Below are 12,930 nucleotides of genomic sequence, written 5' to 3'. Positions count from 1 at the left end.
AAGAGAGGAAGGTATGACCGCAACGACACCAATAATTATCCAGATATCGGATATTTCTGGTTGGTTTAGGTGGGATGCGAGATGAAGAAAGGCGGAGAGTTTCCAGTTGGTTAATTTTTGGCTACAGAATTGGAGTATGAGTCTTTGCTTTTCTTGGCACACCGAGAGGCAAAGGGAAAAGGAAAAGACCCCGCCGACGTCGGGGGGGGGTTACTAATATTACCTGTTCGTATCTCTTCGGTCGATGATTCGTACAGCAATGTAGCACGATTCGAGTCTTGACTCTTGACCGATCTCTCTTGGAGACACCAAAGGATCTCCCTCCCATGTGCTGCCGCTGCACGTCATGAGACGCCCTCGACGACTCCTGTGGTAAGATAGTAATTAGTCATCCGGGTTCACGAGCAGTTTCGTTTATGCAGAGTAGATGGAAAGATCCTAATCCTATAAGGCTATCCCACGGTTCTAGACAGCGGGATGGATGCTGATGTAATTCATGATGAAAATAATGGACGTATTGAACGGAAGCGATACGGAATCTTCCTGCTGGGAGTTTTCCTCCGACTGGAAAGGTGGAAGTCTCTGCCCGCCCCTCTTTTTTTTTTTTTTTTTAATTTAGTTCTTTTAAAGCTCCCGCTCTGTCGTGTTTCATTTATGTTAACGGGCTAATGTTGCCGACTTGCCTTAGCTTCTTTCACCACTGACAAGTCCACCCTTTTTTTTTCTCCCTCCCTCCCGCGGCCTTTCGAGACTTATCCCCAAAGTCACCTCCTAGGTCGACGACTTCTTTTCCACTGCCCCTTTTTCTTACCCCTACTTTTTTTTTCTCTACTTTTGCTTTTTTTTTTTTTTTTTTTTCTTACTGTTTCTTTTCTCTGTGCCTTTCTATTTATCAACTTTTATTATCATACCTCTACACCGTCCTGAAAATCGAGATTTATTCGATTCTTTATTCTCCGTGCCCTCAAGATCGTACGACCGCTTTGCGTCCGGTCTCTCTGTCATATCTTTTCTCGACTTGGATTCAATCCTCACCCACTTATTTCGCAACACATCAGCCCATCATAGCTTGAAAAAGAAAAGGGGGGAGAAACAAGTTAGGCATCTAGCTTTTTTTATCTACTTGTGGGGGATCCTATTCTCGATCTTTCAGCTGATCTTGAACCTCCCACCCCCTTGTCGCCTCCATATCGTTTCTGCATCCTTCCTCTCTCTGCCCCCTTCTCGAACGGGTTGGGCGTCAACGCCATCTATCAGAAATCGAAACCTCACCGCCACTGGTGGAGTACGAGGATCGTGTCAAGGTGCTTTCCCTGTCAACGCGCATTTCCCCTGCAACCTCGGAGCGACAACGCTCCTATCGATCTTATTCAGTCAAGTTGGCGGGCATTCGCTACAACCAGTCCTCCTTCCTCCACCCTCTTCTGGGCCCCAAGTTCAGGGTCTTCTGCGGGGGCGATACCAGACCCCCTTAATAGGACTTTTCCAGCGACGTTAAAGCTGGCAAACGGACGCGCGTCGGTAATGTCAGGCCCTTGCGAGGGGTCTGGCTAATAGATGGAGGAGCAGTAATCCCTGGGTTTCGCTCATCCGTGACCGTCTTCCCTGACTGGGAGACTCCGATCATCTATCAGATACTACACGGCGCGACTCTTTGTTGTCGGTGCAGATTGCTCGTGTTTTTGGGCTAGCTTTCTTGGTGCATTCTTCTTCCGTCGTCGAACGCCGCCAACATGTCCGAATCACCGAGGTCAGAAAAGTACATGTGCCTGACTAGGTTCAGCACACCGGTCCCCGAACTGGACGACCATAGATTCCAATTGGATCACCCCCGCCTCGAAGCGGCGCCAGATACTCCGCTTAGTCGCCAGAACACCGCCCAACAAGGCCTAAACCCGGAGACCCCCCAGCGTCAAGACATGCTCCATGTGCAGGATGCTCTTCGAGAAGCGGGTTCCTTCTCCCGCGATTTTGAGCAGGCGGTTGTGGACGACGACAGATCGGCCAAGGACATTGGTGGGTTGGGGCAGCGTTTCTCGATCGACCCCGCTGGAAACGTCCGTCACGCTCGTACCTTTAGTCGGACGCACCAGGACCTGGCAAACATATCGAGGGAGTCGTCGGTTTCCGCCAGGTCAACGTCTCCGCCCAATTCGGTCGAAGCTTTTGCAGACCCACGTCGGCGTGAGCGTGCGAATACTTTGGAAAGCCATGCCCCGCCAGATCTGGAGGCCATTCTCCAGCGCACGGTCTCTGGCGGTACGCATCCACGCCGGCCGACTTTTAGCAACGCGGATGCCATTAGACCCCAGCCGGGTGATATTCAATTGGAGTCGACGGATGATACATGTGTTCCGTCGTTCGAGCAACCGGGGCGCATTCCGGTCATTGATTATGAAGAACTGGAAGAGTTCGTGGCATTGAATCAAAAGTCGAAGCCAGCGACCGTCAGTCGCAAGCACAGCTTGAGCTCCCAGAGCCGCAAACCACGCATTTTCTACGATCTTCGCCCCGGGGCCCAGAATTCCGATGTGGACGGCATGAAGCGTTCATCCAGCGTCGAACGTTCCTCCAATGACGTGACGGGCTCCAATCTTAAGGAGAGCGCGCTTGAGTCCGGGGTAGAAATGAACGAGAAAAAAATGCTCGAGAATCTCAAGAACGAGAACGAGCCCTCCAGATTCGGATTTTTTTCGTCCGAGTCTCAGAGCACCGTACATGCTGCGGAACTCGGCGATCTCGTACTACCCGGAGACACATTCCGGGATCTCTTTCAGCTGGGCCCGGATGGCGGTGTCTGGTGGCTCGACGTTCTAAATCCGACCGAAGCCGAAGTTGGAGCTCTCTCGCGGGCCTTCTCCATTCACCCTTTGACAACCGAGGATATTCTGACCCAGGAAGCTCGTGAGAAGGTGGAGTTGTTCAAACAGTACTACTTTGTCTGTTTCCGGACTTTCTATCAGCTGGACAAGACCAGCGAGGAATTTATGGAACCCGTCAACTTTTATATGATCGTGTTCCGCGACGGGGTGCTGTCCTTTTCCTTTACGGACAACCCGCATGCGTCCAACGTCCGAAAGAGAATCGGCAAACTTCGTGACTACGTGTCTCTCAGTAGTGACTGGATCTGCTACGCCATGATGTATGATTTCCCTTCTCCATTTCTGTACCTTTGCCATCGATTCTAACTCCCTTTAGCGACGACATTGTGGATAGTTTTGGCCCCGTGATCCGCGAGATCGAGGTTGAGTCCGAAGCCATTGAAGACCTAGTCTTCATCGCGCGCATGGACGATTTCGAATCCTTTTTGCCGAAAATCGGTGGTCTCCGCAAGAAGGTCATGAGTTTGATGCGCCTATTGGGCGGTAAGGCGGACGTCATCCGAGGATTTTCCAAGCGGTGTAATGAGCAGTACTCGGTGACGCCGCGTGGTGACATCGGCCTTTACCTTGGTGACATTCAGGATCACGTAGTGACCATGATGTCGAACCTGGCGCATTTCGAGAAAATGCTTAGCCGCTCACATACCAACTATTTGGCGCAGCTGAACGTGACCAACCTCGTGCTTGGAAACCACGTGAACAAGGTTCTCAGCAAGGTCACGCTTATCGCCACCATGCTAGTCCCCATGAATTTGATCTGTGGTCTGTTCGGAATGAACGTGAATGTCCCAGGGCAAGGTGTCGACGGCCTCGGCTGGTTTTTCGGCATTCTCGGGGTGATTGCAGCCGTGGTAGTTATCAGCGGCGTTGCAGCCCGCTTCTACCGACTCGTATAATACGGGCTTTATTTGTTGACAGTGAAGCATCGACCTTGCGTGAAGCAAGGGCGCAGCCAGACGTTCTCAGATCAACACGAGGAAGAGGGAAAGTAAAGATCTCTAATCATCGCCCGCAACCGGGATTTGATGTATTCGTATTGTTCGTCGGTCTGATTGAGATCTAGTTTGTTACATATATATATACTTGGCGCATATCAATACATATAATATAATATAACTATACAACCTCAAACTTTTGTAGACCCGTATCGTACTGTATGTATGGATGTATCGTACGTAAGGCGGCGGGACGTGGCGGTGCGGTGTGGCGCCAGGCATACATCCTTCTTCTCCTGTCCACCTTGCAGTTAATCCATCCATCAATAATAAATCCCCGCCTCGGCAGGCGTATGAAAATTTGGGGCATCCCCAATCTTCCTTGCAAACGAACAAGAAAGAAAAAGCCGGCCATCGCTGAATGAATCTTATCATCGTCGCGCTATTCACCAGGCCTTTTTCCCTCGCGATTTGGCTAGCCTCCGCCGTGACAGGCGCATCGTGACATCTCTATTCTGTCTTCTACCTACCTCTGTTGTTTGGAGGTTAAGGATCTACTATCGGATCTTCACGCCGCGCAATCATTTTGATGTCGTGGTTGCAGACTCAATAGCATACCCTGGATATCTATGCGGCTAAATCGCCTCCTCCCGCTGGGCCGCTCTGATGCGACTGTCAGCGCAACCGCCCTCTACTGCATTCTTGCATTTGGTCTCTTCCACCTGGACCTTGCTGATGTGGCGAACCCGGCTAGCTCGTCAGGGGGAAATGAAGGCAACGTGAGTATCGGAGGCGGTGTGCAGTTTCCGTACGCCTTAGAGTCTCACCAGGGACTTGTCCTTGAAGATGCTACGGATGAAACTGGAGAGACCCGGGGCCTCGAAATCATCCGTCGAGCTCCCGCGGAGTCATCTGCACTATCAGACAATAAGTCCAAGAAAAGCACCATCAAGCTCGGCCAGATGCAGTGGTGGTATTTCCCACAAGACGCCGGGAATGACAAAACGACGAATAAGACCTCGAGCGACCAGATTCACGAGAATTTGAAACGCTCACGCACTGTGTTCATCTCCCTGACTACCTGCTCGAAACCGAGCGCCGACAAGGCTGATTCCGGCCATGAGCAATCACTGCCTCAGCTCGAGGTTTACGTCTCTATATCCAACTCTGTGCAGAAACCAGGACCCGATGAAGACTTCAGCAATCAGATGGTAACCAAATCCGAGGATGGCTATATGAGCATTGCTACACTGGCTCAAGGGGATGTCTATATTGGTGTTGCCGCTCCTAATAGCAGCGACTATTCGGGGTCGTATAGTTACGAAATTGCTGCTTCAACCGACGGTTATTACCACAACGTTGACGATGAGGATCAATTCGTAAGCTTTTTAGATTCAGACGCGAATGCCGCGCTTTTCGCCACGCCAGGCTCAGCAGAGTCAGATCTCGATTTACAGAATGCCAGCAATTGGACCAAAATGACACCGCCTTACACCATGTTCGTCAGCAACGTGAACAACACTGCCATCTCGGGCCTGCGCCGGTCATACTGTGCACTCAATCAATTTGCCCAGATTGGAAAAGGGGGCCATGGACTACAAACAAGCATGGCTAACCGAAGCGAGGTAATCGAGGAACAGCTCTACGTCACGGGACTCAATCGAAGCTCTGTTTATACCGGGATTCTAGCCATGGATGGCAATTCGACAGAGGATGGGAGTAGCGGCGGTGGCGGGAAAGTTTGGAAACCATTCCGGTTCTCGACGAAAGCAGGTAAGCTACTGTTCTCTTCCCATCGCACCAATGAATATTAACGAATTGAACAGAGGACAGCTGCGCCGTCCTATTCAACCTGTCGTTTTGCTCCGACGTCGCGTACGCGGTGCCTTCTAACCCGTCATTGAAGGCAGCCAAGCTGGGGTCCATCTACGACGACTACGCCGCCGCCATGTACAAAAACTTCACCTACTCCCTTGATCAGATCCAATGCGATGCTTCTGACGAAACCCGATTCTCGCTAGCCGTTGGATGCGATGACTGTGCCAAGGCGTACAAGCAATGGCTTTGCGCCGTCACCATCCCCCGGTGTTCCGACTTCTCGAGCTCGGAGACATTCCTGCGGACTCGCAACGCCGGCCAGGCGTTTCTCAACGGCACCTCTCTTACCGATCAGGATCCCCTGCGCCGCAGCCCGGTCACCAATCAGTCCCGGAACTCGTTGATAGACAGCGACATCAAACCGGGGCCATACAAGGAGGTTCTCCCGTGCCAGGAAGTGTGCTATAATCTCGTCAAGAGCTGTCCGGCGGCGCTCGGGTTCAGCTGTCCCGACGGGAAATGGCTGAATGCCTCGTACAGTGCGCGCTCCGATAACTCGAGCATCATATCCTGCAACTATCCCGGGGTGGAAGCCCGGCGAAATGGCCACCCGGATCTGCATCGATCTCTGTGGATGACTCTGCGGATCCTGGCCCTCGTGTGGGCTCCCTTTTGGGTTCTAGGAAACTGAAAAAAAAAAAAAAAAAAAAAAAAAAAAACCGAGCAGGCTGGCCCTGCGGGTCTACTGGCTGCAAATTTTCCTTGTACTGTACATACATATATGCATATACACTCATATCTCACTGTCGTGCAATTGCGTCCTGTCTAGTTATGTCTGATTCTAAGACAAACCCACTACAAATTCCTCGAGCATAGTCCTGAGTGGTATACCGTATTTAATATTTAAGCACTTGGTCTAGTATTGCCCTATTTTTCGGCGTACAACTTCCTGAGTGTAGGCGCAAGATGCATGGATCAAAAAGCTCTCAGCTTGATCAATATGTTCATTTAGAAATAAGGGCCGTTGAACCGTGGCTTTCACACGCCCGGGGAATACAAAGACAATAAGAACAAATAGCAAGATGTATCATAACGCCAGCCAGATATCTGTGTAGCATAAAGTCGTTAATCGGGTTAAAACAATGTATATTTACAATAAACCCGGTAAGATATTGTGTATCAAGTGGAGAAAATGGAAAGACGGGAAAGAACCGTAGCGTTCACTTTCGTCTCTTCGGTGTAGGAGTCCAGATGTTTCGTATACTTGAATTCGAGCCGGTCGGTCTAGGCGTGCTGCCCATGCGGTGAAGCAATTGCTGGGCTGCCGGGGTGAGCATTTTCCCTGAGCCGGAGGTCGAGCCGGGCGTGCGAGATCCAAAGTCCAACCGCGGACTGCTGGCGAACCGCGGCGTTGTAGTAACCGGCGTTTTCGTCACTCGCATCGCTTTCTCTGATCGCTTCGTTCGCGCCACGCGATCGACCATCCGATGGTGAAGATCCTCTCGTTTTCTGTTCTCTCGGATCTGGAAAGGGTTCGGGTTCGCATCGCTACTCCCCAACAAGCGAAGGTCATCCATATAACCGTGCCCCGAGGTGAACGCAGTGGCGTCCTCAGGTGTCGGCTCGTCTTCGTCCACGAATGCATACCCATTTACTCGAGGCGTCTCGCCCCCCGTATAGCCTGCCTCGGATTCGGTCGGGCGTGGACGTCCAGCAATAGCATTTTTGATAGCCGATATAGCGGGGGAAGGTGGAGGCGCGCGACCTTCAGACGCTGCGGCGTGAGCACCCTCATCAGGTAGCCGTGTGTTTTGATACACCACGCGCTTGGGGCCAGCTCGAGAGGAAGCCTCGGACTTCTGTTGGATGGTCTCGTAAGAGTCTTCAACAGACGCAGGCATGAACATGAGGGAGTTCTCCGGTCCAGCATCCCACGTGTCCGGCTTCGCCGGTCTCGCATCGAGGTCCGTCTTGATTGCCACCTGTTTATCCTTGTCCGGATTCCCACCCTGTGCCTCGATACGTTTGGTTTCACGTTTGTGATGGGCGATTTGTCGCGCGGTGGGGATCTTGTTCCCGCTCCAGATCCAACCGTACTTTTCTCGTCGCTTGATATTTTGCTTGTCCAGCAGTTTGTTGAACGATTCGTTGTCTTCACTTGTGAACTTGGCCTGGAAATCGAGAAGGCCGAGGTTGGAGACATCTGGCGCGTTGCTTTGCGCGGGCAGTTGAGGATTCGCCGATGAGACCGAGGATACTGACATCGGGGTGTCGCCGCCCCAGCCCATCGGGGTATCACCGGGATGTCCCGGGTGAATGGGCGTATTAGTGACGGACTTGCTAGGGCGTCCCCGAGCTCTTCCCGGCGTCAGCATTAGATCGGCGAGTTTCTTCTTGGAAGTAGTAATCCATTCCTGGTCCTTCGAATCCAAGGCTTCTAGATACTCCTGCTTCGCCTGCGTCTCGACCAGACCGGGGAAGTAGTCTCTTGCAATGATATCCGAAAGAGCGCTGGTATAAACATCCTCATCCAAGACGGACGCTGGTCGTTTGATGCGCTTAGGGGGCGGTGGAGGGCGCATGAGACTATTTTCGCCTTGACGCTTGGTCAGCGCCTGCGAAGAAGTCGACATGCTGATGAGCTTTTGGCCCACAAGGGTGAGCAGGTTGACTGGATTGATTTGATGTACAAGAAAGAAGCAGACACAACGGTCGGGGAATGCGGCGAGTCGAAAATGGACGGCAAAATGATCTAAGGCGGTGAGAGTGGATGAGTCGGATGACGTAAAGCTCAGTCAACGTCGCTAACTTTAACTTACCTTGATGATAATAATGATTCTTCTTCTACTGCAGAGGACGCACGAGTTCTCGAAAATGGTCATTCGTCTTTCTCTCTATGGTTGATATGTATAATCACATAATAAAACATCTCTAAACTAGTCAGACAAATCCAAAAACACAAAGAAACCCAGATCCCATCGTATCAAAGACCGACATGCTGAACAAACCACAGCCATGAATAATAATAGCAGTATAGTACCTAAGAGAAAACCTCCCTTTTTGCCTTGGTCCCAATCCTTCGTCCCGAATAAAACACCCAACACTTTTTGTTCCTGTGGAAACAACCGCTGAGAAATGCAACAATGATGCTAACGAGAGTTATGAAAACCGCAGAAAACAAAGAAAATCATAGCAAGGCCTTGAGAAAGGTGCGTATACGCGATTCGCAAGATGGAATAGCAACGGACAAGCAAAAGAAAATGGGGCTGAATAAGCAATATCAAAATCATCAGGTCGTACAAAAGGTCTAGAAGTGAATGGTTCGACGTCGAAAGAATGATTTCAACGAGCTTGTAAGAGGGGGTTCCTCCCAAAGGCAGGATGGAATAGAAAATGAGAGAAGATATAGGAAGAGAAAGACGAGCTCATGCGACAGCTTAGTGAGACGGAAAGAGAGAGTAGGAGGTGGTCCTGCCCTTTTTCCGCTGTGCCCCTTTAAGCGGGAGCTCAGCCTTCGCGGCAGCCTGAGCAACGAGGGGGGCCGCTTCAACCTCAGATGTGGATTTGGCCCGATCTTTGATGGATGGGCCAATGGACGGTGGCAGCTCCGCAGATTCCCGGCTCGCATTGTCGGTCCGGTAAAAGAACTGGTTTTCAATCTCTCGTGCCAGGCTCTTCGTCTGTCGATGGTGAGAGGAAGAGTCAGGGCGTCCCAAATTGGACAAAGATGGCGAGGCAGACGGCATGGATTGCTCCCCCGAGGCCAGCTGGTCAGCCATGGATAGATCTCTGCTGTTGGCCAGGCTGTGCACAAGCTCGGGGACGCTTGTTGTCGAAACAGAGGACCGATGCTTACGAACAACTGATGCCGCACGGGATAGAATCAAGCTCTCCTGTGAATTGCATTTGCTAATGGGAGAGAAACTGCTTCGCGGGGAGACGGGATGCTCCATGGGTTGAATCACTCCTTGCGAGCAGAAGGAGAAATGTCGATCCGATTCCGTATCGGCAGAGAGGTATTCCTCATAAAGCGTATCTTGCGTTACGTGTTTACCAAAGGGAGACGACAGAATTGCGGAACCCACAGGCTGAAAGAACTCGCCATTTCTGGGAGGGACGATCAGCTCGCCCTCATATCCCACAGGGCCGGAAGACATGGGGTGGTGCGAGCCCGGTAGAGAACCAGAGGGGCTAGATTCCACGATGGGGGTAGGCAGCGTGCACGATAGGCGTACTGGTGGTAGAACGCCGCGGGCTTCATCTTCAAACGGACTGTCGATATCAGATGTGGTAACGGGTATGCCGATACCCCCGCGTCGCTGTTCATCGAGTGAATTGCGAGCCCAGTCAAAGTTCGAGTTTGATTCTGCCGCATGCTCATAGCAGTAATCAATGTCGGCGTCCCAGGATTCATAAATCGTCTCATACATTGGCTCGGGTTGGATGGAAGGTCGTCGTTGGGGGGCTTCTCCCGCTGTGTGGCCGTCCTGGGACACAACTGAACCCAGGCGGTACTGAGGCAGTGTCGGCGATCCAAGTGCCTCGGAAAATTTCCTCGACAGCTCCTCGGCCACGTTGATCGACAAGTCGGACTTGGGACGAGCCACCGAGGCTGATTCCGTCCCATTCGACACGGCACTAAAAGGGGAGATCGCGCTCTCAGCGTGGGACGCGGGACTGTCATGCCAATGCGTCGCCGCCGCCGCCGCCGCCGCCTCCTCTTCTTCGGGGACGTCATCCAGGTCAGAAGACAGGTTGGTAAAGGACATCGAGGGAGCCCTTGCCGGTCCTGCCGTATCTTTGCTGGGCCCGGTGGAAATAGCATAGCCACTGACCATTGGCAACATGGCCTCAAGGTTCATACTGGACAAATGAGAGCCGAGGCGAGCATCGTCGTCATCGTGGGAATACACATGCTCCGGATAAGTCGGAGGAGAAGAGAGACCCAAAATTTCATCGATAGCCCGAGGAGCTGGCTCTGAGATTTCCGGAGACGCCGCCAGTCGCGGCGAGGTTTTGGGCGGCGGGGTGGTCGATCCAGCCCGGGGATATCTGGGAACCGGGCGAGAGAAATTCTCAAATACGCGCGACTCCCTTGGCGGCTTGATATCCCGAGGGCTCCTGGCAGTCGCAGACGAGGGCGACGTCGCGCCCGGCGAAATCGGTGGACTGGCTGGATCGGGGCGATCGTCTGCTACGACCGTTCCGCAATTGGTGAGATCTTCGGTGGAGAAATCACGGAAATGAAGGTCTTCAGCACGGATACCCTTGAGACCCGTCACGGGTCTCTGCGAGGCCCGGATGGCAGAGAATTCAGTAACCAGGTCGTTTTCACCTGCTTTGTCCAAGGTCTGGAATTGGGATTGACTCGTGTGGGTGAGATGGTGAAAATCAAAGGGATCAGAGATAAGACTTTTGAGATTGTCATCTGCAACGAGAGTGTGAGTTTGAGTAAATTCCCGAGGAATCCGGGTGACTTACGGGCATCACTTTGGCGGGACTTGTGGCGGCCGAAGCGAGACTTCTCACGCTCTACCTCTTCCTCCTCATCCACGGTGGCGGCGATATTGAACTTGCTGCCCTGACGCCGCAGAATGCGACTGCCGCGGTTGAAGAGCGACTTCGTCATGCTTCCATGTCGCTCGGTGCGAACGCCGGCCACGGGGGCCGTACGATCCTCTTGCGAAGGCAACGACGCAGCATCGGCGGAGGTCATAGAGGAGGCGGGAGAGGGACGCGAGGAGGTAGTGGAGGTCGTAGTATTACTCCGAGAGCGACCGCTGAAGACGGAGAGACGTTTGGGGCTCTGAGCATGGGCGGTTGAACGAGATCGTACATGGGCTGAATGTTCAGGAGGGTCGTTGGACCCTCTCGTAGACGGACGGTCCGGATCCTGGGACATAGTCCTGGAGGTCGAGGCCGGCAAGTGAGAGGTCTGCATGTTGATACCACGGCTGCGGATCAATCGATGCGAGCCGGGAATGAGGGAGAGGACGATTTAAGCATGCAATTGCGGCGGACTGGTCGATTTCAGGACCATGGTAGAGGCCAGGAAGAAGAGGGGGGAGTGGTGATCGATCTGAAGAATCAGGAGGAAAAAGTGAACATGTCACGTCTAGTAATGGGCGAGTTTCCGATGTGTTTTGGATTTAGAGTTGCAGATGAAACCAGTCACAGAAGCCAGTGGACTATAATTTGGGCAATGTTGGGGTCGAGTTGGAGTCCCAGTGCGAGGCAGAAATCAGAAACCACGAGATCAGAGGCTAAGGAGAGCGAGTTTAAAAATAATGATTGAATGAAACGGATATAAAAGAACGAACTGAATTTGATAGTGGTCAGCCAACTAAGGAACTAACTATCCGGGGGAGAAGAGAAAAGGGAAGGAAAAGGAAGAAATAATAATGAGTGAGGGAGAGGGAGAGAATCCGAGGGAGGGATTTAGGGGAGGGGGGCTCTAACAGATAGGAGTTTAGTGAGGGAGTCAGTCAGTTAGTTCGATTTTAGTTCCGTATAGTTTCAACGGGTTCCCGGTAGGACTGGAGGATTTAGTTTGGGGAGCGAAGGCTGGGGGAGGTGGTGCAAGGGAAAGAAAGAAAGAAAGAAAGAAAGAAAGAGAAGAGAACTTGAAAATGAAGAAGAGCCAAAAAGAGGAAGAAAAAGAAGAGAACCAGGATTATTTGGATGATCTTTTTTATTGTGGTGTTATAATTATTTGGTTTTATTGTTCATTTTATTTTATTTTTATTTAAATATTGATTTGACGGACGGAGTATATTTATTATTTTCTAAATTAATAAATTTGGCCCGAGTGGAAAAAAAAAAAAAAAAAAAAAAAGGCCCCCGGTGGTTGGCACGAGACTCGGGCTGGCTGGTAATTTCCTATAACCCTTGTACCCTTGTACCCTTGTACCCTGTACCTGTACGGCGACGCGGGTTCCCTGCCCTGTAACCCGTACCCTGTACTTTCGTGCTTCGTGCTCTTTCTCCGTACAGCGTACCTTCCCCTCGGTAAAGAGGAGGAGGTACCGTTGCATCCGCCCCCTCAATTCCTCCCTCTCCCTCTCCTTTGTAGGAATCCCTCTGAATGGATTCTTAATTTGTAACATGATTCACCGTCATGACTATTTCGCCCCCTTCCCTCCTGCTCCTTCTTGGTTTTTAACTTGTTTTTCCCAACCGTACTCCGTCTCCTGCCCTCTACCGGGTGTTTCCTTCCTCACTATCGCTGTCTTCTGTGTGTATGCTGTATGATAGTCATTCGTCATTATGGGGTCGAACGAGGACGATCACCGGCC

At 51.7% G+C, this 12,930-nt stretch overlaps 4 protein-coding genes across 4 annotated transcripts; 2 read left to right on the top strand and 2 right to left on the bottom strand.

Annotated features, from left to right (window-relative positions):
• Positions 1-1,733: 1,733 nt before the first annotated feature.
• KD926_000567 (magnesium transporter CorA family protein) lies at positions 1,734-3,778 on the top strand (the record flags this gene model as incomplete). The annotated part of the gene is made up of 2 exons (XM_053104362.1): positions 1,734-3,142; positions 3,199-3,778. 2 exons carry the CDS (start codon positions 1,734-1,736, stop codon positions 3,776-3,778), a joined length of 1,989 nt encoding a protein of 662 aa, XP_052952341.1.
• Positions 3,779-4,446: 668 nt separating this feature from the next.
• Positions 4,447-6,326, top strand: KD926_000566 (MID1 family protein; the record flags this gene model as incomplete). The annotated part of the gene is made up of 2 exons (XM_053104361.1): positions 4,447-5,590; positions 5,644-6,326. 2 exons carry the CDS (start codon positions 4,447-4,449, stop codon positions 6,324-6,326), a joined length of 1,827 nt encoding a protein of 608 aa, XP_052952340.1.
• A 529-nt stretch (positions 6,327-6,855) lies between these two features.
• KD926_000565 (splicing factor ESS-2 family protein) lies at positions 6,856-8,268 on the bottom strand (the record flags this gene model as incomplete). Its single annotated transcript, XM_053104360.1, has 1 exon — positions 6,856-8,268. The coding sequence occupies one exon, from the start codon at positions 8,266-8,268 to the stop codon at positions 6,856-6,858; it is 1,413 nt and encodes a 470-aa protein (XP_052952339.1).
• An 804-nt stretch (positions 8,269-9,072) lies between these two features.
• On the bottom strand, positions 9,073-11,576 carry KD926_000564 (uncharacterized protein; the record flags this gene model as incomplete). Its single annotated transcript, XM_053104359.1, has 2 exons — positions 9,073-11,063; positions 11,117-11,576. 2 exons carry the CDS (start codon positions 11,574-11,576, stop codon positions 9,073-9,075), a joined length of 2,451 nt encoding a protein of 816 aa, XP_052952338.1.
• Between the last annotated feature and the right edge of the window lie 1,354 nt (positions 11,577-12,930).

The sequence above is a fragment of the Aspergillus affinis genome, assembly GCF_023601865.1.
Source record: "Aspergillus affinis strain CMG 70 chromosome Unknown NODE_110_length_122448_cov_86_396891, whole genome shotgun sequence".
NCBI lineage: Eukaryota > Fungi > Ascomycota > Eurotiomycetes > Eurotiales > Aspergillaceae > Aspergillus > Aspergillus affinis.
Note: the sequence above shows the minus strand (reverse complement) of the source record. Positions and strands in the feature narration are given on the sequence as shown.